Raw genomic sequence first — 23,792 nt, 5'->3', positions numbered from 1 at the left:
CTTCGACTCAGGTCACGATCTTGCAGTGCACGAGTTCGAGCCCTGCATTGGAGCTCAGAGCTTGAAGCCTGCTTCGGATTCCGTGTGTCCCTATCTCTCTGCTCCTCCCCGCGCTCACTCGCTCTCTCAAAAATAAATAAACATAAAAATTTTTTTTTGAGAAGGCACTGTGTTTTTTTAGCACAGGCTGAGAAAGATAAAGTACAGATTTCACTCACTGACTTCTGGGTGAGCAAACAGGATTCAGATCCCTGGAACGTGATAAAACCACACTCAAAATGCACACAGCCTTCAATGCGGCAACAATATTCTCTTGGCTGAACCACTGTGTTTCAGGAGTTTATGGTGGCCTCTAGATAAAACCATTGAAGGCCCAACTTAACAGCTTAATCAGGTAATGGCTGAGCCAAAATAGAATTCCCAGGAAACAGGGCTGCTGGAAACAAATGACAAAGCAACACAGGCAGGGATCTGTGCTCAGTAAAGAAAGCCCAGGGTTTCTCTACCCAGGAGTTTGGTGGAAGAATTCAAGCCTTGTCTTTAAAATGAAATGTTTACTCTGAGCATACCTTCCCAGGGTTCCTATCTGGCTGTTTGACAGCTGTCAATCCAAATATTACAATAAGAGCTGTTGTCCAGACCACACCTATGTATAGTCACAGGCAACAGAGTCAGGGAGCTTCCGAGCCTCCTAAGTATTTGTTGAGGACCACGTGCCTGAAAGCAGAGCAGGGCATCTTTGTGGCATCTGTGGGATGTTTCGATGCTGGCAGTCACTGGTGTGAAATTTCCACTCAACTGTTCATCCCTGCACTCAGACCGGGTGTCTGTGATGAGCACATCAAATTTGAATGAAACGCATCATTTTGTTATTGGCAGAGACCATTATTAAGGAATTCTGAGATAAAATCTTTTTGTAAAGTAGGGGAATTTTGAGATAAAAATAACACGCTGCAAATAACACATACCTCAATACGATTCTCTGCTGTGAGGCACCGTTCATGGAAACCTGCTGTGTTCCCCGCCTGAATATTTCAGATTACAAGCCTGGGCAGTGAGCCAGCCTGGACCCCTGAGTGTCAGGAACTGTTGGGGGGGCGGGGGGGGGGCTGCTGACTTTCACCCTGAGGGCCATGACGCTCTTACACCTCAGATCCCACCCTCCTCTCAACCACCCTCCCTCCCAACCACCTGCCTTGGTTCTATCCCCTCATCTTTCCTCTCTACTGAGGACTTCACATACCTCCAGAGCCCAGCAGACCGGTACCAGATCCCTGTGATTAAGTTTCACCTCCTCCCTTCTAGCACATGGCACCCTGGTAAGTGCCAGTGAATGCATCCCCTTGTAAGACTGTGAGGGTAGGCTTGATGACAGGGTAGGCTCTCCCTGTGTCCCCAACCCAACTGGGGAAGAGACAAGGAGTAGGTGCTCAATCAATATTGAATTAAACTAATTTAAATGTCTCTTAATACAAATAGCTACCCAAAACCCGCCAAATATGCCCTTGTTACATGTATAATTGATAGTAAAAAGAAAGTGGCCCCATTAGACACCTGGTCTGAACAGAGGACAGACCACAAGATCTCTTCCTCTATCCACTATGGACTGAGACCCGCCTTGTCCAGAAGGAGCACTGTGTACCTGTCCAGAGTGAGGCAAGAATAGAGGGGAGGGGTGAGGCTGGCAAGTTGCATCATGTCAACACAACATAGAGGTGTGTGAGCTAGCCCGGGATTCCTCACCTCTGAGCCTGTTTTCTAGGGATCCACATGGTTAATCCCCACAACATCTTGAATACACGCAAGGCTTTCCAGTCTTTGCCACTAAAGGATGCTCTCATCTCCACCCCACTCTCCCTTCTCCCACTCACTATCCTCTGTAGCCTTTCTTCTGAAATCTAACTTTCTCATTCTGTACCCACTACCCACCTTCCAGGACCTGCTCCAAGTGCCTCCCCCAACCCCAGCAGCTAGAGCAGGCTGGTAACAGGTTAAGTCACCAACCTCTGCTTCTAATCTTCTGTGGCCTCCTCCTGGGAAAATAAGAGCCCTGGAGGCCCCACCCATCTGGCCCTGCCTCCCCCTGCACCCCCAGCCACCCACTGCTCCCAGAACTCTGGTTTCTGTCTGGAGCAAGCATTCTCAGGGCCTTTGCACTTGCTGGTCCCTCTAGGGGAGTACCCTTTCGCCCAACTTTTCCTATGCCTCCTTCTCATCCATCAGCTTTAGCTGAGGGCTTCCTTGACCCCCATCCACCTCAGCAGGCTTCTCTTCAACTGGCCACCATCCTCCTCAGCATTTACCACTATCTGTAATTATCTATTATGCATTGACTTGTCCATTTCCCCACCTTACATGGAAGCTCCATGAGAGCAGGGACCGTGTCTTGTTATTAGGAGTCGGACACAGAACCTAGTACCCTGGTAAGAGCTCAAAAAATATCTGCCGAATGAACAGATAAGAAAGGAATGAATATCCCTTGGGAGAAGCAATACTATCAAGCCTCCAAAATCAGATCCCAAATGGGCCCATCTTTCTTGGAAGATAAACTAACATCTTCCCCTTTGGTGAAATAAAGTCTGCATGGTGCACACACCAGGATTTCCCTTCATTCACACTATCTTCTCTTATTAATACACAGCAGTCTTGTTACTGACCACCTTTCCCTCTGAAAACCACCCAGAGCTCGTTGGCTCACAAAACCGGAACTCTACCTTGGAGTTGAGCCAAGGTCACAGACTCAGAGTTGAGGGGCCGGGTGGAGAGGCCCTGACGCCCTCCGGATTGCTCTACCTCTGGCCATAAGCCCTGTCCTTCAGAGGAACAAAAACAGGAAGGGAGCAGAGGCCTCGGGAGGTTTGACATGGTCCTAGGAGTCTAGGTGAAGCCCTGATGCCTGGCCAGCCTAAGACCCAAGACGGAGAGGAAAAAGCAGGTGTGCCAGGGGTCAGTGAAAGGACATGGTGTTTGGGAAGAGACACTCACACTCCCCACTCGAAAATCAGACAAACGCCTGGCTTCAAATCCTGACTCCGATCAACATTTCTGAAGGCCACACAGACGCTATTTAATCTCTCTGAGCCTCGCTTTCCATAGTCAAAACAGTTCTCCTAATTTCTACTGCAAGAGAACTGCTGGGCATTTCGCCCCAGACGTTATGTCCGGCTGCATCTCCCCACCCTTCAATCTCCCAGGATCAGCCCATTATTCATACAGGAAAAACATAACCAGAAATCAATCACAGTCAGTCACTTTCCCCCCAAAATCTGGGTTTCTCAGACTATTCTGAGGCTGAGCCGCACAAGCTGATTCACATTTACTTAACTGTGTTAAATAATAGGCCAGGCTGATTCCTGGATTTAGCATATGCATGTACACAGCAGCTACTCAATACATATTTTTCAATGAATGAATCAAATGACAAGACGGCTTGTGTCTATATTGATCTCACTAATCAAGTCAGATCAACTAAAATCCCATTTCTCACAATCAGTACATGTTGCCAGGCACTAATTCACCTTGTGCTTGGATACTGCAGACAGACATGTAGCAAGAAAACAGACTAAGACCATTATAAGGCCGAAGACTTTGACATGTTCCTTTCTGATAGAGGCCATGGGGAGAACGTGCAAGTGGGATATTTTCTTAATGTTTATTTCTTTTTTGACAGAGAGAGAGAGAGACAGAGACAGAGAGAGGGCATGCATGTGTGCACAAGTGGGGGAGGGGCAAAGAGACAGAGGGAGACTCAGAATCCAAAGCAGGCTCCAGGCTCTGAGCTGTCAGCCCAGAGCCTGACGTGGGGCTCAAACCCCCAGACCGTGAGATCATGACCTGAGCTGAAGTCAGACACTCAAACACATGAGCCACCCAGGCGCCCCAGTGTGCAGTGGGATATTAAATCTCTTTATTTATTAATTAATTTTTTTTTTGGAGATTACCAAAGTCAGCACCTCCAGGGCTTATACTTTCACAAACCAAAGGGACTTTTCAAAATAGGACAACTACTCAGCAAAAACCAAAAATTAAAAATTAATCTTCATTCCATATGTGGACTGCCACCAGATTTTGTAAGGATGTTCAGCAGAAGTATTCCTCTTTCTGCCTTGCTCCATAAACACTGAACAAGGGAAAACATTGCCCAAGACTGAGATTTGGCAAAGGAATCTGATGAAACCCATCTGTTCTGTGCCATAGGGTGATGTCCCTGAAGGCTACTGGTGACTGGATGATTATCTAGTTTTTGACTGTCCTACCTCAGTTTCCTGCAAAACACGGTTTCTTATTACTCACACATTCTTGTCCACCCAGCAGTAGCATCTCAAGTCAAAAAGGGACTCTAACTCTTTAGGGTCCCACACAGGTACCCTTTGGCCTAAGAAAACACACCTGCTAAAGCAAACCCACAGAAAGGAAAATGAAGAGCCAGCTAGTTATTCCCTTTGCAAAAGAAGTATTTTTTTCTTTTCTTATGTTTTTTCAAGGGTTCTTTTTTTTTTTTTTCTTTCATTAGCTACATTTAACAGATGGAAAAACTGAGGCTTGGAAAGGTTAAGGAATGTCACCAATTTTACACCAAAAAAGGTTTTTTAAAAGGAGCCATGGGTTTTTTAAATGCCCTTACAATGGACTTATTTTCTTAAATGTGACTAGCACACAAATCAGCAAGTGCCCATGATTGGGCAGAGGGCGGGATGCCTGAACAAGAGGTAGGATCAACATGGCTTGCTTACAAAACACAGCACGCTTGCAAAGAGCACGGGACTGAAGTCAGAAGGTCTGGGTCCTAGTCCCAGCCAAGTCACTAATGAGCTACGGGATGGAGGCAAGTCATTTAACTTCTTTGGTTTTAGTTTCCTCACACAGAGATGGAGAATCATTGCTAAAAGCAAGCATTACCTACATCCAAGGTTAATGGGGAAATGAAATGAATATGGAAGCATTAGACACTATGAAGACATAGCCAGAATACTTGTGTTATATATATGTATGTATATATGTGTATATACATATATATACATACACACACACACACACACACACACACACGTGTGAAAATAAGAATCACCTAGAAAATCTCCTGCATCCATTCTTGCCCACACTAAATGTATTTCCTCTTGCTAATGAAGGGATCAATTGGATGGTGAGAGATTTCTGTGAATCAGGATGAACACACAGCCCTTGGAGAATGTGCACTGCTGTTCTGAGGACATGTGAGCCACTCTGGAACAGCCAGCCATCTTTTGGTACCCTAGGACAGCCACACAGGCAAATGGATCCACTCCAGCTCTACAGGGGATCAAGCCCTAAGCCTATTACTATATGTTTACCAGATGCTAATAAGGTGGTATGAGTGCTGAGAACGCTCTGAACACATTGTGAACATGCAAAAGAAACCAAGACACAGGACGACACCGGGCCAAATGTGAGATATGTGACGAGGACCTAGGTCACCGCCCTGGCTACTTCTACACCCTACTAGGTCTGGGTAAGCTCTAGCACTCTCACTTGAGGACAACAATTAAATGTCTTCAACAAACCATCATCCTTCTAGGACAAACCCTAACCCCATGCTGGATTCGACTTGCTAGCGCTTTCCCTGGCTGACCCAGGTCCACACTGCAGAGCAGAGCCCTCTCTGAGGCCAGCTGTCCCCTGCTCTCTCTCCCATTTCCTAGCCTTCACATTCACCTGTTCTAAAAGCGGAATAAGCCCTTTAACTCTGGCCAGAAAGAACATCGTACGCTGGACAACTATAGGGATGATCAGAACAATCCAAGAAAACATAATACCTGGAAGGCTCTGCATGGATTCACTGGCCTTGTCAGAAAAGCCAGTAAGGGGGAGGTGGTGCTTTACAGACTAAACCAGGGGGCAGCTGATCACCCAGCACATAGTACAATGGGACTCAAACTTCAGTGAGCATCGAAACCACCAGGAGGATGCGTGAACACACAGAAACCCAGAGTTTCTGAGTCAGTAGCTGACGCTGATGCTGGTCCAGACAGCACACTTTAAAAACCACTGTCACAGTAAATGGACAAGAGCTGCCCGATCTGTCACTCCCCCTGGGCAATTTCAGACCTTGATTCATCCCCCCAAATTGAGCCTTAAGAAAACTGAGGATAAGAATTAAACAGCCATCCGTCCTTTACCCTCCCTTCCCCTTTCCCATACATGCACCCAAGTTGCTATGGATGAAGAGAAACAACTATCAAGCCATTCCTGATAAATATCACCCAGCATCAAGTCCAGTTCTCACCTGTGAACAAGATGATTTTGCAAAAGGAGTGAGTTACAGTGCAAAACAGAGGACACAGCAGCGCAGGCAGAGTGCTGGGGAGCTCTCTTGGTCCAGTTCTCTGACCTGGTGCGTGATCCCTCCGTCCTGTGATTGGAGTGTGCCACGGGGACAGTGCCAGGGAAACGGTGTGACCTGGTTTTCTCCTCACTCATTTATCCTGATGCTCTGCCACAATGCACTGTGATTGCCCGCTGAGAACTCACTTCGCGTCACTAAACTGCTGCCACTGAACTGTCAGGCTCACCAACAATCCAGTGCAAAGGAAAGTAGCTAGTGGCCACAGACACACTACATGTCTGTCTGGTGCGTGGCAGGGCGTAATCCCTCAAGACCAGGACCAGAGGATTTCTGGCCAAGAAGAGACCATTAAAAATATTTCTTTCCTTCCCCAAGCTGATTACATTATACACCACACTGTTTTACTAACAGCAGGAGTTACTGCTACAATAATATTGTTTTGTTTTACGGGGGGTTAATGGAAGCTCCTACAGAAAGCAGTGTTGTGAATAATGTAAACACGCTGTGATAAGAGCCCATCCTACAAGTCTCTTCTCCTGTGGTTCAAAATGGGAAAATCTGGCCAATAGTCACCACATGTCAGCCTGACCTTTCCTGGCTATGGGACAGGAGAGGTTACATACATTTGAGGTTGCAGTTGTGGGCCTGAACACCAACTTCAGGCTAAATAAGGAAAAAGAATGAGGAGTGATTCATTCACAGCATTTTGGTGAATATATAGAGTGTATGTGTTTGCAAATACCTGGCCTTTAAGTTGATTTTGTGCACACAAATAGGCATATTTGGTGAAAAAAAGTGACTTTGTGTCTCATTTTTAAAAAAATCCCAACTAGCTCTTTCTCATATGCAAAACTGTGCAACGCTTCCCAGGTTCTGAGTGTCTGATCTGGTGTAAACCCCATGAAGTCCTCTAAGTCCAACAACATTTTCCAGAACAATAACACCAACACAATCTCCACTTACCCCAAAATTATGAATCGATCTCAGATACGCCAGGTTTAAGACATGGGCCACAAGCCCAGATAGCTGTATTCAGAAAATTCTGGAGCAGGAGAGAGAGCTCAGCTGCAGGTGACAATGTTGGCTGGGGCCTCAAGAACACTGATTAAATAATCTTGCCCTCTCCCTACCCCCCAAAAGTCCACTCATTTGCATGTACAGATGAGGCCACGCAAGAACTGTCTTCACACCCCACCCCCTCCATGGTTCCTGTCCTCACCTGTTTTCCAGAAGCGTCATGCACACCACTTCTCGCACCCCGGGGTTGTTGGCCTTCTCCACTGAGCAGCCCTGCAAGTTCCAGGTGGCCAGCCTCAGCACCGGCCGCCCATCCCTTGTGCCTCCAAAAGCCTCCACGGAAGGACGAGTGGAGATAATCTGGGTGGGCCCCCCTGGCGGGAGGTCCAGGTCCTCACTCTGCAGGCTCAGCGAGGTTGGGCTGGGGTGAGGCTTGGCGGTGAAGGTCAGGCCCCCATTGGTGTGGGTAGAGGGGGGCCTGGACCGCTCCGCGAACACCTGGTGCCGGATCCTGTCGAGGAAGGCGGCGTTGATACCGCCCATCCTCACCAGGTCCTCAACGCTGCGGAAGGGCCCATGCTCGCGGCGGTAGTCCACGATGCTCACAGCCATCTTCTCCGTGAGGCCTCGTATGCTCATGAGCTGAGCAGGGGTGGCCGTGTTGATGTTGACCCGTGGGGTGAGGGGCACAGTGGTGGCGAGGTGGTGAGGCTGCTGCTCGGCCAGCAGGTCCCGCCGCAGGGAACTGGGAGAGTGCTGCGCGGAGCTGCCCTTGCTGCTCACGCAGATCTCAAACTTGACCTGCTCCAGTTTGGTGGCACCCACGCCGCTGACCAGCGCCAGGTCCTCCACCTTTTTGAAGCCACCAATGTACTCGCGGTACTCCACGATGCTGCGTGCCACCGCACGCGTCACACCAGGCAGGGTCATCAGCTCCTCCTCTGTGGCCGTGTTGATGTTGAGCCGCTCCTGATTCACCAGGATGTTGCTGAAGTTGCAGGCCGCGCTGAACTTGCGGCTATGGGATAGATCCGAGGGGTCCCGCGGTATGGAGCGGTGGCAGCCCAGGGTGCTCCCCATGCCGGCCAGGGTCAGTGGCCCAGGGAGGCCTCACCACCGCAGAAGAACTCTCTGGCTAGGGAGGAAGCCCAACAAACCTTACAGGCACAGAAGGAGGGAAGGTGCACGATGCAGGGAATGAAACGGTTACCAAAGACAAACACTAAATCTCCATGCCCAGGGTGTCCAAAAGTACCTTTCACTTGGCCACCTGGAAAACAAATTAATAAACACACAAATCGATTGGATCAGTTAATCAGTTTGCATTAGCATTCCCTACCTAGAGCAGGAGTTCTTAACCAGGAGTCTCAGGCTAATGGCTGTCCGTGAACCCCTGAACACATAGCGAGGCTGGCCCGTATGGATTTCCCTCTGAAGAGGTCTGGTTTTTATCACATTCGGGTCCAAAAAGGCTATGAGCTTCTTCTCTTGGAAAGAGACCTATCCTCATCAGCCCACACCTCGGATCCCTGCCTCTACTCACCTCTCACCACCATCCCCCCTTAGGTCGCCCCTACCAGGGCTCGGGCAGCAGAGAGGGCGTATCTCCCACGCCCACCCCGCCGCCGGACATTCAGCACCACCTGCAACTTGGGAATCCCGTCCTCACTAGTATAGGCACCAAGAAGGGGTTTACGGACCCCCACCAGACCCGCCGCAAGTCCCCGCGCCCCACCTCTCCGCTGCTCCCCCGGGGCGTCCTTCCACCTGCGGCTCGGAAGCCTGAGCTCAACCCGGGACTGGCGCGGGCCCCCTGCCTCCAGTTCTGGTGCCCGCGCAGGTGTGGGTCAGCGGCTGGGCCGCCTCGAGCCGCGCGTCCCGGCTCTTTCTGCGGGAGAAACTCTTAGAGTCGCTCTCCCAGAGCCAGCAAGAGCTGCAGGGCTGCGCGGAGGCGGCAGCGGCGGTGAAATCCGGCCGCCGAGGCTGCACCAGGACTTGCGGCGTCGCCGCAGTTGCGTTGATGGAAGCAAAAAGTCCTGCGCCCGACTCGGACGCGGGATCCGCCAGGACCGCGTCGGTGCCGAGTACCAAAGCCACGGCTCCAGTTCGCCGTCCGTGTCAAAGCCAAAGTCCTGGCGGCTCGGCCCGCGCCTCCGCCGGCACCACGGCCACGCCTCCCCCAGCGCGGCAACTCCTCCGGGGACTCCAGAGGGAACGTGGAGGCGGGGCCGAGCGCCAGACCAGAGCCCGGGAGAGCGGAACCAGAGAGCGTTGGGGCGGGGCCCTGGAGTGCGGGGGGCGGGGCCACAGGGCGCGGGGGCGGGGCCAGAACGCGAGAGGGTGGAGTGCGGGGCCGACAAATCTGAGAGGCGGGGCCCTGCTGCGCGGGGGGAGGGCCCCGAGCGCGTGGGCGTGGAGATGGAATGCGGGAGCGCAGGGGCGGGGCCATGGCGGAAGGGGGCGGGCCACGGAGGCGCGGAGGCGGGATTTAGGGACTAAATGGGCGGGGCCGATATCGCTGCTGCAGTGTCGGGTCCTGAGGAGGCTGCCCTGGGGCCTGCAGCTCCTGAGTGGAGATACTACCAAAGACTTAAGGCTATATGTGTGAGGTGGAGAGTGTTTGTTTGGTCTTGACCGAGGCGAGACCTGCCGAGCTGCTTTTCCGCAGGAGGAGCCCGGAAGAAGAGAAGGCGCCCATGGGCGCAAATACTACCAGGCCACCAGTCTGAGTTTAGATCATCTTTGGGGCGTGGCTTAAGGTCCGGGCACTCCAAGTTGTGGCGGGGGGGGGGGGGGGCACCCCTGCGTGTCAAGGGTCTCGCTCAGCTCTGCGGTCAAGTCTGAGAACGTTCCCAGAGGGGACTGAATGGGATCTTTTTTACTTCTTCCCCCCACTTCTGGCCTCCTCTTTTCTTTCACTGGAGTATTGCCTTTGCGCTGCGATCACAGAGATGTCCTCAAACAATGCTAGTAACTCCTGCTGCTAGGAGAGGTCACGCACCACCGATTATTCAGAGATATGTTCGCACACAACACTTAATAGGGTTGCTCTTTGGCACGTATAGCGCTCTCAGTATATATCGATATGTTTCTATAAGTATTAAATCTAGTCATTAAAGAGACAGGAAATGCTGCTTGGAAATGAAGGTTGCTTACCAAAATTCAGAACAGTCCTTGGATCATAACCACTAAATGACAACTCAGTTAACGATTAAAGAACCTGCTGAAGTACAGCAGATACATGGAGCTAGAGTATTTGATTAAACAAACCATGTGGTGATGGTTTTGAATACTTTGACCCTGGGCATTTGGTGTGCTCTGAAGTTTCGTCCCAACCAATGTGACCAATGTTCCTGCTTTAAATTTCCCAGGGCTAGGTCAGCAAAAACAGTAACTCTCAGGGAAGGCACAAAGTACTTCAGATATGAAGTAAGAGGTAGCCAGGGCTTGGCAAAATGCTATTGCCTTTCTGAGGCACATTCCCCTACTGTGTATACGGGTCAGGACTTAATTGCAAGTGACAGAAACCCCAGTCACACTAGCTTAGAGGAAAAGAAGGGAGGGAGGGATTTCCAGGTTCTTATGTGCTAAACCTAAGGAAGAGAGCTTATGTCAAGAATGGCTGCATCCAGCTCAAATGATGTCATCAGGACCTAATCTGACTCCCTCCCTCTATCCCCTTCACTTGCCACCCTACTCCCCAACCCCAGTACTAAACTACATTATGCCACTCCTTTCCTCCTGAAATCCTGTTGTGATAAGGAAAAACATGTTCAAGAAAAGCAGGAAAATCCCTTGTAGAGGAAGGAAAAGTCTTTGTTGAGCAGAATGCCTTGAAGAGCCTGGGGGCACGGCCAGTGGGATTAGAAGCAGAGAAACTACATATTTTATAATACAAACCAGGACACATGGGAGGGTAAGAGGGGCACTGCCAACTTTACTGGCACAACAGGCATAACCTGGTTTTATTCTCTGTAAATCGAAGCATATGCTCCCCCTTAAGTAGAAATGAAGCCAAGAGGTAGCTAAACCCCTGGGTATTGAAACAAAGTAACAAAACCACAATAACATGACTAAATTGAAAGTGACCCGCAAACCACATGTTGGTGAGGTATGGAGCAACTGAAACTCTCAGATACTGATGGTGGGAATGCAAGGCAGTGTAACCACTTTGGAAGTCAGTTAGGCAGTTTCCTAAAAAGTTCAACACTCATCTACGGGATCACCAAACCACTCCACTTAGGTATTTACCAAAGAGAAATGAGAGCATGAAACCCAAAGATGTGTAGTGAATGTTCTAGGAGTTTGTTATAGCCCCAAATCACAAACAACCCAAATCCACCAGTAGGTGAATGGATAAACAAATAGTGGCATATCCATACAATGGAATACTACTCGGCCATAAAGACAAAATAATTAATACACACAAGATTGAAGAATCTTGGAATCATCACGCCAAATGAAAGAAGCCTGGCAAAAAAGTGAGAGAATATGATGCTTGATTCCATTTATACTAAACTCTAGAAAATACAAGTTAATCTATATACCGAGAAAGCAGCTCAACAGTTGCTTGGGGTTGTGATGCATGGAGGAGTGGATGAAACTGGCCAAAGAGCACAAGGAAACCGTTGGAATGATGGAAATGTTTGAGAGGTCATGGTTTCATGGGTGTATGTATGTCAAAACGAGACTCACACACTTTTGTGATGTTTAATGTACTTCAATTACACCTTGATAAAACTGAAAAAAAATCCTCAAAAGATAAAAAGAAATGCTGCTTGAACTAGAAGAAGAAAGAGGAGGAGGAAGAGGAGGAGAAGATGGAAAATAAGAGGAAGAAGAAGATGGGATTATTTTGGGAGAAGGAGTAGGTGAGCCAGGGTGAAGAGGAGGGAGGTGAAGGGGAACAAAGGGACCCAGGAAGGAGTTGAGTCTGGAGCCAACAGAAGAGAAGACCAGTGAACAGTCCCCCCCAGGAGAGGGGACACCTGAAGGCTTTAAGACTAATAATGTCTCCGGGCATCTGGGTGGCTCAGTCAGTTAAGCATCCGGCTCAGGCCGTGATCTCACACTACAGAGCCTGCCTAGGATTCCTTCTCTCTCTCTCCCTCTCTCCCTGCCCCTCCCCTGCTCATGCGTGTGCTCTCTCTCAAAATAAATAAATAAATAAACTTAAAAAAAGACTAATCATGTCTGACAGTCTATTTTATCCAATGTGCTATTCTCCAATGTAACCCCCACACTTATACTCTGAATCTTTTTTTTTTTTTTTTGAAGTAGGCTCTACCCCCAACATAGGGCTTGAACTCATGACCCTGAGGTCAAGAGTCATACGCTCTACTGACTGAGCCAATCAGGGGCCCCCACACCCAGAATCTTTAATAAGAAATGTAATGGCCTCGAATGAGTGCTATCAGGGACATAAGGTAGAGAAGCTGAGTCTCTCTGGAGAGATATAGGATAGTGAGAAGGGGCCAGTGGCAAGCTGCCAGATGAAAGATCCAGGATTCATTGCAAGCAAAACTCACAGCCTGAGTGACCCGGTGACATGTCTGACTTTCAAGAATCCCTACTGAGACTGGCAGCTTGGCTGGTGGGGAGAGAGGTCCTGCTCCACAAAGAATGGAAGTTTGAGCCAGTGTCATTTGACTCTCAGAAGGACAGGAAGTGAGGGCCTGGCTGACACCTGTGTTACCTGAGTATGTCAAAGAGCAAGGGTCACATCATCCCCTCTGAGTGCCACGTCCCGTGGCCACTGCTCCTTACAACAGAGATCTCACCTGGGGCTTTGGCCAGAGAGACAGAGTGAGGGAGGTCGCTGGCCTGCTTCTGAGTCAGCAGTTTCAAAGGGAAATGGCGCTTCAGGGGAAGGGAGAGGTGATGGAAGGGAAGAAGGGAGAGCAGTTTTCAATTTAAAATTTCAACATGCATGGCACTAGAAACATGTTGATGAGGAAGACACGATTTCTCTATTCCCAGAGCAGAGAGGCCAGCAGGAATGCAGACATTAAATTGATAAGAACAGAGCATGTTAGAATAAAGGGAAGGGGAGGAGGATACGGCTGTAAATTAAAAATAACTGAGTGTAGGGGACTTCCTTGGGAGGTGAAGATGAGATCTGAAAGATGAATAAGGAAAGATACCGCAACCCACAAGACCTCAGCCCTTGCAGAGAAGTTCCCATTTTCCTAGTCAACAAGGGGTTCAGTCAGACCACTGACAGCTATCCTGGCACCCACACTCACGCAATGGCCAAACTGGATGTTGTCCTGAATATTGGTATGACCTCAACAGCAGATTTGTCACTCTCTACCACAGTAGGCTTCTGTGTGTTCCCAAACTGATGAAGCATGAGACATTGACAGTATATGGGAACTTTCTAAATCAGACCCTGCCTCCCTGGGAGTCACGGCGTTTGATGGCCCAGAATGCCCCCAGATGGACCACATGGACAGTGGCAATGGATATACCCTCAGTCTTCAAATTTCTTCTTCTGTGTGTAGACACTCAGCCATGAATTTTGCCACTAGAAGCATTACCGTTGGGTTCTCTAAATGAGTCTATTGCTCTGTTACACAGCGGTATGTGGTTGACTGTGACATTGGTGGCCCCCAGTGAGTCATATGTCCCAGTACTCTCATCCCTGTGTGATCACTTGTCATGTGATTTGCTTGGCCATGTGATTTGCTTTGACCAGGGGACATTTACTAGAGGCAAGCAAGGATTTGATAAGCATTTGCCCATTGGATCTCCCTGGAATGTTTCCTCTTAGAACCAGCTGCCGTGCTATCGGAAAGTTCTGGCTTATCCTGTTGTGACAGGGGGCATCCCCACCCTCAATAAGCACTGAGGCTTCACATGGGTGAGAGAGGCCTTCTAGGACCTTCCAGCCTAGCCCAGCCACTAGCTAGATGAAACCACAGGAGTGAGCCCAGGAGAGACCACAAGGAGCAGAGAAAACAACCCAGCTGAGCCCAGCCAACCTACAGAACTACCAGAGTGTCATTGTTATAGGCTTACAATTACGGAAAAGGTTGCCTCACAGAAGTATTTATCATATAGATGTGACCCTCAGGCCTTGTTTTCCCAGCAAGAAAAACCAATGTCATAGTTCCAAATGTAGTTCCCTTTACAATTCACTGACATTTGTCCCATTCTTCAGGTGACCTCACCAGGCTTTGATTTCCCTCAAGGAAAGTGGTTTGAGGTTTTTTTTGTTTTTGTTTTTGTTTTTCAGTTGGGTCACAGGAGAATTTGGAAACCTTCAGGGCCCTTCTCTTGTAGAACAGTAGATGAGTATTGTATGACAGCTGTAGCAATAAAAAGAAAGTGGTTTTGTTAAACTATCGTATTTAAACAGAATAAATTAGCATTTTTATAATCGCGTTTATTTCTACAGCTCTATTTCCCCTCCCCCATGAACATGGAAGACAAGATGGAGAAGAGCAGGGAAGAGGAGAAATGCTCCAAGAGCAACAGTCCCATCCGTCTCTGAAGTTCACCCAGGTGGGGCAAAGGGGCCTTTCATCTTGTCCTCTAGGTGGCCCCTGGCATCCTGTAGGTACAGCATTATCTTGGAGACTGCTTGTGAAGGCTTTGGAAGTGTCAGATAGCCCCTTATCTGAGCCCTGGGAGCGAAGGCTGGGCAGGTCATACTCTCTATCCCCCAGTGCACAAAGTCCTCTCTCAGCGGGCCACACACGCACAGCATCATGTACATCTTGTCCAGTTCCCAGTGCAGCTGTTTGTGTTCAGCACCTGGCCAATCTCCCACACTTGATGGGCTCCAAGGAGCTCGTGATCTCCATGCTTCATGTAAAGTACAGGGAGCACGCCTGACCTCCCAGCATGCTTCCTTGTTTATCTCACTGCTTTGGCCACCTGAAGTTTCCTCTTCTCCACTCTTTCTGCTTCATGCCAGTTCTTTCTGGCTGACGTCAAACACAGGTGTGGATGAAAGTGAAACTTTATCCTTCTCAATGACCCCCTGCCGGCCCTGGCTGCTGCTAGAGGCAGACGATGGGGTCACACCGTCAGGCAAATTCTGTTTGTCAGACCACTGTCTAAGCTGCCGGTATGGAGGGCCTTTCCTGGAGGATATACCCTGGGGGAATTTGGTTGCATCCGGGACATCATCACTGCTGCTGGTGTATGGGTTCAGGGGAGGCCAAAGGGCCATGCTGGGGGCTGTGCTGGGGTGGTCTCCTCTCTAGGCCAAGTAGGGGACTGTCAGATGCTTTGCCTGAGCTGCTCACTTTCCATCCTAACTCCTGGTTCTCCTCAAGCCACTGATTTTCTGTCCTGCTCTTCTGACTATTCTCAGAGTAGGAATTAAAGGTGGAAGTGGCAGGCTTATTGAAATTCCTCTGCTTTGGGTTAGCAGACGCACGATGCCATACCTTGCAGGATGAGTTTAAAGGGCAGCTGTGGGTGGGATCAGCCAAAGGATGGGGCTCAGGATGATGGTGTCGCCCTCCAGCTCAGATCTCTTATAGGCCAGAAGCACATAGATTACCATCACTTCGTCATACTTCTGGCCCATCTATGAGTCCTTGATCCCTTCCCATTGTGTAGCCCTGGGATACCATCAAGTCAGTCTGCCCAGGATCCTTGGAGTCAGGGAGTGGCTCCATGTAAGGTATTAGTTCCTCTCCATGGTCCATGTTTACCTACAGAACCTTCATGATTTCCTCTAAAGTACCCCGCCCCCCCTTGATTGGGTTGAGGATGAAGAACTTCTTGAGGTTTTCATACTCCACTGTCATATAGAAGAGAATATTGTACATTCTGCTCAGTACTCATTCCTACAATAAAGAAAAACTTCAAAAAACAAAAGAGTTTAAAAATTAGAAAAATTGAAAACAAAAGTTAGAAAAATAAATGAAAAAAAACGAGAAAATGGCAAAAATAAATAAAAATAAGAAAAATAAAAATAAAAGATTTAAGAAAAATAAGAAAACATGAAAAAGAAAATAAACGGTGAAAATGCAAAAAAATTAATTAGAAACTTTTAGATGAAGAAATAAAGAAAAAATAAGAAAGATAAAAAAATAGAGGAAAACATTTTTCAAAAAAATAAGCAAAATAGACAAAAAACTGAAGAGAAAAATACTTAACTTGGTGAAAATCCCTCAGGACTAGAAGGACCAAAACTCTAGGCCCAGCCATGGATTGATATAGGTGCTTAGAATTCTATCAAAATGCCTCCTTATGAAGCCATGACAAGAAATGGACCCATCATAGCCAGGGATACTCCATGGCTTTCTAACTTTTTATCACAAAAACCTTTACCATTATAAAAATTAAAAAAAAAAAACAGTTTTTGTTTATGTGGATTATAACCATAGATATTTGCCTTATTAGAAATTAACACCCGTAGGATGCTTCAGTGACTTCTTTACTTCTGGTTTGAAAAGCTATAAAAAGTTTTGGTTTTTAAAAAGCTCATAATGTCTATGCTTAAAATATTCGATTCTTTTTTTTTCTTTAAACTCTGATGGATCTCAAAATGATGCCACAACTTAACTAATATCAAAATACTATACAGAAGTATTCCTTTGCATAAACAGTATAATCTTTGTCTGCTTTTGGTATTAGGGTAATGTCGGTCTCATAGAATCAGTTAAAGAAGCATTCTTTCCACTTATATCCTCTGGAAGGAATTGTAGAAAATTGATATCATTTCTTCCTTAAATGTTGGGTAGAATTCACCAGTGAATCCATCTGGGCTTGATGCTTTTGTTTTGGAGGGTGATTAATATTGATTCAATTCCTTTAATAGATGTAGGCCTATTCAGATTTTTTGTTGTGTAAGCTTTTTTTTTTAATTGAAGTTTTTAGAAAGAATTAATAGAAACATTTCCATGAAAGTAAACTAAATAAAAAAGATTGTGAAAAAAATTTCTCCATTTAGGTATCATTTGTCTGTTTGCATATGTGCCAATCTGTTTGCTGATAGGTCACTAAACTGGTGATAGAAATAGGGGAGCCTATTTCTTCTGGTTAGATACATAGATACTGGAGGAGACAGTTTCCAATCAACTTTACATGCAAACCTGCATCTGCTTTGGTTTTACTAAATGGCTTAGCATCAGCCCCCACAATAGAGCTCAATACCAGTTAAAAACAGACACCTCCATTCACAACTTCCAGGGAATTCAGAAGTGTTATTTCTCCTTCCTTTACTGGACTTGGCCTTCTCCCAGGGAAGTGGCTTGAAAGGCAGGAATGAAACTTTGGCAGTACTGGGTTGTGTGTCTTTGCATCAAATTTCTCCGTGAAAGCTCATAGTCTACTGACTGATATATTGTTTAATTTCATGGCTGACAAGTGAAGGCCTTTGTCATTTCCCAGACATGGTAAATGCCTTTCCAACTGGCATTTTATTTCTTATGGAGCATTTGGCTGGAGGTTATTGTATCAAAGTCCCAACAGAACGAGGTGGCTTCATTTACAGTACCACAATGGGGAACATTTACCATCAGAAGCACCGTGTTGCCCTCCCTCCCATCCCCATCTGGAATTATTGCTATTACAGAAAATAATATTCATTAATCTTTAACAGTGATGTGAGTATCATCACCACGTTTGGGAATTCTAGTTCCCATTTGCTTTATTCACTTCCTCTTAAAAGCAACATTTCCAGTTTCAGACTTCCACTTTTTCGCAGAACAGTTAATTCTTTCTTGTTTATTAAATTTGAGGGTTTATAAAACATTCTTCTTGGTAGAGGCCATTATTTCCATTTCTGAATGCCTAATTATGAGTCTTCTCCTTAGCATAGAATACTCCAAAATCAGAAGAGGGAATGAGGCAACTCTTCCTACCTTAGGATAAATCATGGAAATACCCTTGGACCCTAGTACTTCTGGAGGTAGGGTGAGGAGGCTCCTTCAGCTGGGCCATGGGCCAGCATGAGGGAGCACTGCTGACAGGAACTAGGGGAAAAGGCTGTCACACACGTAGGAACAACAGGTACACCTCACCTGCCCCTCCTCTCCTCCAGGCTCACTTACAGCTGGTCCTCAGTGTTGACCTCCTGCCAGGTTCAACCTCACGATGCACTTTTATGATTCTCACCTTTTCTTCTCTTTCACCATTACCAATGATGCTCATATTGGGACCATGTTTCTCCTCAATATTGGAAAAGTAAGCCCTGATAAGTTGGTCTCTGACCTCACAACCCCACTCGCAAAAATGACTTCCTTAAGAAATAACCTCGAAGACCTTAAAGAGCATCCCCCAAAGTGTGACCTAGCGGTGGTGAGGAAGAGGAGTTTAAGAGACTCCAGACACAACATTATATATATTAAACCCCTCAATGGGGAATCTCTCCCTTTTCATTTCTCCAAACATCACTGTGGTTGTGTTGAGGAGAAACTCTCATTTTGGGGCCACCACGACCAAAATATGTTCTCATATTTGTTCATCTCTGTCCATAAAGAAAATGCTGACCTCAGGCTCAGAATTTTGGCAGGCACCGGTATCTAGCTAGAATTTAATTATATTGCTTTCCATTTTGGGGGGTTTTGTTTTTTGGCTATCTCATATTTATAGCAAAAGATACAACTGTTCATATTGTCATATATTTTTGTGCCCAGATGGTACTCAGATATGATAATAGACCATGAAGGTGTTCAAGAAAGACTGCAGTGTGAAAACTGTTTTAAAGACAGTGGTTCTTGGGGCGCCTGGGTGGCTCAGTCAGTTGAGCGTCTGACTTTGGCTCAGGTCATGATCTCGCGGTCTGTGAGTTTGAACCCGACACAGGGCTCTGTGCTGAGAGCTCAGAGCCTGGAGCCTGCTTCAGATTCTGTATCTCCCTCTCTCTCTGCCCCTCCCCCACTCATGCTCTGTCTGTCAAAAATAAATAAACATTTAAAAAAATTTGTTTTAAATAAAGGCAGTGGTTCTTAACCTCGGCAGCACCTAGGAATCCTGGGGGCAGTTGCCAAAATCCCAGTGCCCAGGCCCTTCCCCAGACCAATTCCATCAGAAACTCTGGGGGGTGGGATCTAAGTAGGGGTATTTGTTAAGCCTCCAGATGACTCTGGTACATAGCTTACAATAGAAGCAGTGCTTCAAACTGATCTTAAGTCTGAGCATAGATGAGACCAAACATTTTCTCCACACTAGAACAGCAGGATCAGCATCTGGAACACGAATAACCAAGGTCAACCACAGTCCTAAAATCTCAGTCCAAAAAAATTATGGAATTTTGGAGCTAGAGGAGACCTGAGAGCACTGAGACTAGATCCTCATTTTATCTTTGAGGACCTAAAAGGCCAAGAAACTTGCTGGGAAGGGAATCTCTCTTGAGGAGCCCAGGCTAGGGCTCCTTTCCCACCGTCATGCTGCCTCTCTGGTGGCTATAAGTGCCCCGTTTGTGAATTGATCTGGAAGAAACTACCATCTTTTTTGAGGAATAAGTTAAAGGCCCAAATGTTGGAAATTCAGCTTCCAGAAAGTACATAGAAAAGACGTTATACAGAGCCCAAGAGGTCCCATGGACATTCTTCAAAGTACGTTCCACAGTTGGAAAGTGCCAGGGTAAAGAAGTTGAAATGGGTTTCATCATTGCAAGACTTCTCAGGGCCTTCAATTTACAAATGTGCATAGGGAATCTCCAGAAGGAAACAGTTCAACAACACCTATTTGCCCTTTTATGTGGAATGTTTCCCAGAACTAGCTTTTCTTGGGGAAACGCTAGGTGGGCACAGTTGCCTAAAGCTCTGGCCTGCTCTCTATCCCTCTTATCTTGCTTTATTTGTCTTAGTAGCACTTTTCACTTAGATATTTATTGTCTGTCTCTTTCTCACCAAAATATAAGCCCCTGGAGGACACGGAATTTGACTTCACTGCTGTATCCCAAGCATCTCCAAGAGGGCCTAGACCTTAATCAATATTTGTCAAAGGAATTAATGGGTGGTCTCTTAAAATATAAGTAACCATGACTGCTTATCTAGTGGGATTCCTCCCACTCATGGTTGTAAGTCTCTCACCACCATGTTAGGCTGAATTTGGACGTCTGTATGCTGCAGGGAGTCTCACAGACTAAGTAGCCCTGGTGACACCTGGGTTAATGGCCAGGCTCCGGCACTAATGAACTCGGTGACCGTGCATAAGTCAGTTGACTTCTCTGGGTCCCATTTTCCTTATCAGTAAGATGAGTGGATTGGATCAGACAATCTCCAAACGTCCTTCTCAGTTATTGTATGACAAATGGCTAAATTAAAATATCTGACATAATTGAGGATTTTTCTATTTCTCCTTGGAGTTCTATCAGTTTTTGCTTTATCTTGGTTGAAGCTCTATTATCAGGCCCATAAATATTTAAGATTGTTATAACCTTCTGATGAATGAACCATTTTATCATTATGAACTAACCTCCTTTGTCCTAGTAATATTCCCTGCCCTGAAATCTACTTTGTCTGATACTAATATATCTTCCCCAGCTTTTTAAAAAATTAGTGTTACCGTAGTACATCCTTTTCCATCATTCTACTTTGAACCTAGTTGTGTCTTTCTAAAGTGGGTTTCTTGTAGGCAGCCTATCATTGCCCCTTTCTTTTTTCCCACCCAATCTCTCAATCTCTGCCTTCAAATTGAAGCATTTAGACTGTTTAAATTTAATGTGGTTATTGATATGATTAGTTTTTTTTTTTTTTAAATAAGCTCTATGCTCAGTGTGGGGCTGGAACCATGACCCATGAGTTACCCATGATCATGAGTTACATGCTCTACTGACTGAGCCACCCAGGTGCCCCTATATGGTTAGGTTTAAATTGACCATCTTGTTGTTTGTTTTCTGTTTGCTCTGTTTATTCCTTTTCCTCCTTTTCCTTTTTTCTGCCTACTTCTGAACTTATTGCTTTTTTTGTAATACCTTTTCTGAGATGTAATTCATATACTGTATACTTCACTCATTTAAAGCGTACAACTCAGGGGTGCCTGGGTGGCTCAGTCAGTTAAGCATCCGACTCTTGCTTTCGGCTCAGATCATGATCTTGCAGTTTGTGGGATTGAGCCCCGTGTCTGCTCTGATGTCAGCACAGAGCCTGCTTGGGATTCTCTCTCTCCCTCTCTATCCCTCCCCACTTCTCTCTCTGTCTCAATAAACAAACAAACATTAAAAAAAAAAGAAGTGCTCCTTCTTCTTCAAGCAAGAAAAAGTCGTGTACAATTCAATTACTTCTAGTGTATACACAAAATTGTGTAACAGTTACAGAACATTTTGATCACCCGAAAAGAAACCTCACACCTTTTAGTATCACCCCCAAATCCTCCCACTCCTACCCCTTCTCCAGCCCTAGATAATCTCTAAGCTACTTTCTGCCTCTATAGGTTTGCCAATTCTGGACATTTCACATAAGTGGAGTTATAGAGTATGGGTCTTTGGTGACTGGCTTCTTTCACTTAGCGTAGCGTTTTCAAGATCCGTCCATGTTGAGGCCTGTGTCAGTACTTAATGCCTTTTCATGGATGAGTTCCACTGTATGGACACACCACATTTCTCGATCCATTCTTCATTTGATGGACATTTGGGTTGTTTCTAGCTTTTGGTTATTATGAATAATGTCGCTGTCAACATTCATGGCTTTGTGCAGATGCATGTTTCATTTCTCCTGAGTATAAACCTAGGCACAGAATTGCTAGATCCTATGGTAACGCCACGTTTAATGTTCCAAGTCCTGCCAGACGGTCCCAAAGTGGCTGCCCCGTTTTACATTTCTGCTAGCAGTGCATCAGGGTTTTTAATCCTCCATGTTCTCTCCAGTGTGCATTAGTATTTGCCTTTTTGCCTATAACCATCCTGGTGGGTGTCAAGGATTTATCTCACTGTGGCTTTTTGCATTTCCCTGATGACTGATGATGTTGAGTATCTTTTCATGTGCTCCCTGGCCACTCGTACATCTTCTTTGGTGAGCTGATTGCCGTCTGTGATTTCATTTTACTTCCTCTGTGGCTTACTTGCTATAAATCTTTGTCTTGTTATTTTAGTGGTTATTTTAGGGTTTATAGGATACATCCTTATTACTACCTTCATGTGATATCACATCACTTCATGTACGTTCAAGAACCTTACAAAAGTACATTTTCATTCCCCCACTCCTGGCTTCTGGACTATTGTTGTCACATCTCTGGTTAAATTACAAGCTCTCCTCTCTGTAGTATCCTGGTGCTCTGTTGCCTTAAGGGAATAAGACGTGTCATGGGAAGCTAGAAGAGGGAATGTAAATGGTTAGTTTTTTTAGCATTTTTCACTGTTCCTGGAGGGCAGGCCTGGTCCAGTCGTGAGGATCGCCAGAGAGAACATCAAGAGGGGCCTGGACTCAAATGCAGGAAAGAGAAGAGGAGAGCTCAGCCTGGTAGAAATCCTGAGGAATCTGGGAGGCACCTTCAACACATTGCTGGTTCTCCTAGTGGTCTTCCTGGCTACATTCCTCGGCTTCCAACCCTTGGGCTCATGACTAATACATCTGTCAGTTGCAGTGACTGCATGTGAGTCGGGTGGGGCAACAGAGAGTCATGGGCTTGGTGACAGAGAGAGCTGGGCTCGAGTACCAGCTCTACCCTCATAGATATATCCAGGGACAAGAAACTAAACTCTCGTGAGCCTCGGTTTCTTCACCTATAAAAATGGGGAAAGAAGTTCTTACCTCATAAGGTTGTTAAAAGGATTAAATGACGTGACGTAGGTGAAAGTGGTCAGCATGTGACATTACAAGCACTCCATTAACATTTCTATCCCTTCTGTATGCCTCATTATCTCTTAACCAGTTATAGTTTACATTTTTTATGTTTCTCAAGCATTCATAATTCGTTGAGGTTGAGAGTCCCTTTTCCTTCCCATAAACTGAAAATTCTAGCGCGTTCAAATATTTTTATAGGACTGCCACAAACTTCCTACTTTTCAGTGTACAATTGCCATGTATTGGGCTGGCTCAATGCCAAGGATGTGCTATGCACCCTGCATGTCTCATTTCCATAGCTAACTATCAACCCCACAGGATGGGCAGAGTTTCTCAACCCTGTAACTATTAACATTGGGGGCCAGATTATTCTTGGTTGTGTGGGCTGCCTTGCGCATTGCAGGATACTCAGCAGCATCCCTGGCCTCTACCCTCTAGATATCAGTAGCACCGCCTCTGTTGTGATAATCAAAAATATCTGCAGACATTACCACACATCTTCTGGGGGACAAAAATCTCCCTCAGTTGAGGGCCACTGGGAAGGAATTGACGTCCTTACCATTATCTACCTATGAGGAAGCCACAGTTCATAGTGGCCAAGAGCTTTGTTCAGAGTCACATAGCTACCAAGTAGTGGAGGCAGGATTCAAATGCTGCTCCAAAGCCCTGCATTATAGTGACTTGAGAATGTATTCTAATCTGTAAAGATAGCCTCAAATACCTTTGCCATACCTGGCCCTCACTCTATCTTCTGTAAAGAG

At 46.4% G+C, this 23,792-nt stretch overlaps 1 protein-coding gene across 4 annotated transcripts in view; it reads right to left on the bottom strand.

The window, feature by feature from the left end:
- EEPD1 (endonuclease/exonuclease/phosphatase family domain containing 1) overlaps positions 1 to 23,792 on the bottom strand; it is a 202,412-nt gene that overhangs the window by 102,707 nt on the left and 75,913 nt on the right. For 3 of the 4 annotated variants that reach the window (XM_019418136.2, XM_019418138.2, XM_019418137.2), the window contains one exon: positions 7,542 to 8,609. In XM_019418136.2, the coding sequence (XP_019273681.1) occupies positions 7,542 to 8,419 (878 nt within the window). In that variant the 5' untranslated portion in view covers positions 8,420 to 8,609. Of the gene's footprint in view, positions 1 to 7,541; positions 8,610 to 9,074; positions 9,547 to 23,792 lie in introns of those variants that run through there. The other variant, XM_019418135.2, reaches the window with a different exon arrangement.

This window comes from Panthera pardus, unplaced genomic scaffold, assembly GCF_024362965.1.
Source record: "Panthera pardus isolate Hobbes unplaced genomic scaffold, ASM2436296v1 HiC_scaffold_8, whole genome shotgun sequence".
NCBI classification, from domain to species: Eukaryota; Metazoa; Chordata; class Mammalia; order Carnivora; family Felidae; genus Panthera; species Panthera pardus.
This window is presented reverse-complemented; position numbering and strand designations above follow the sequence as displayed.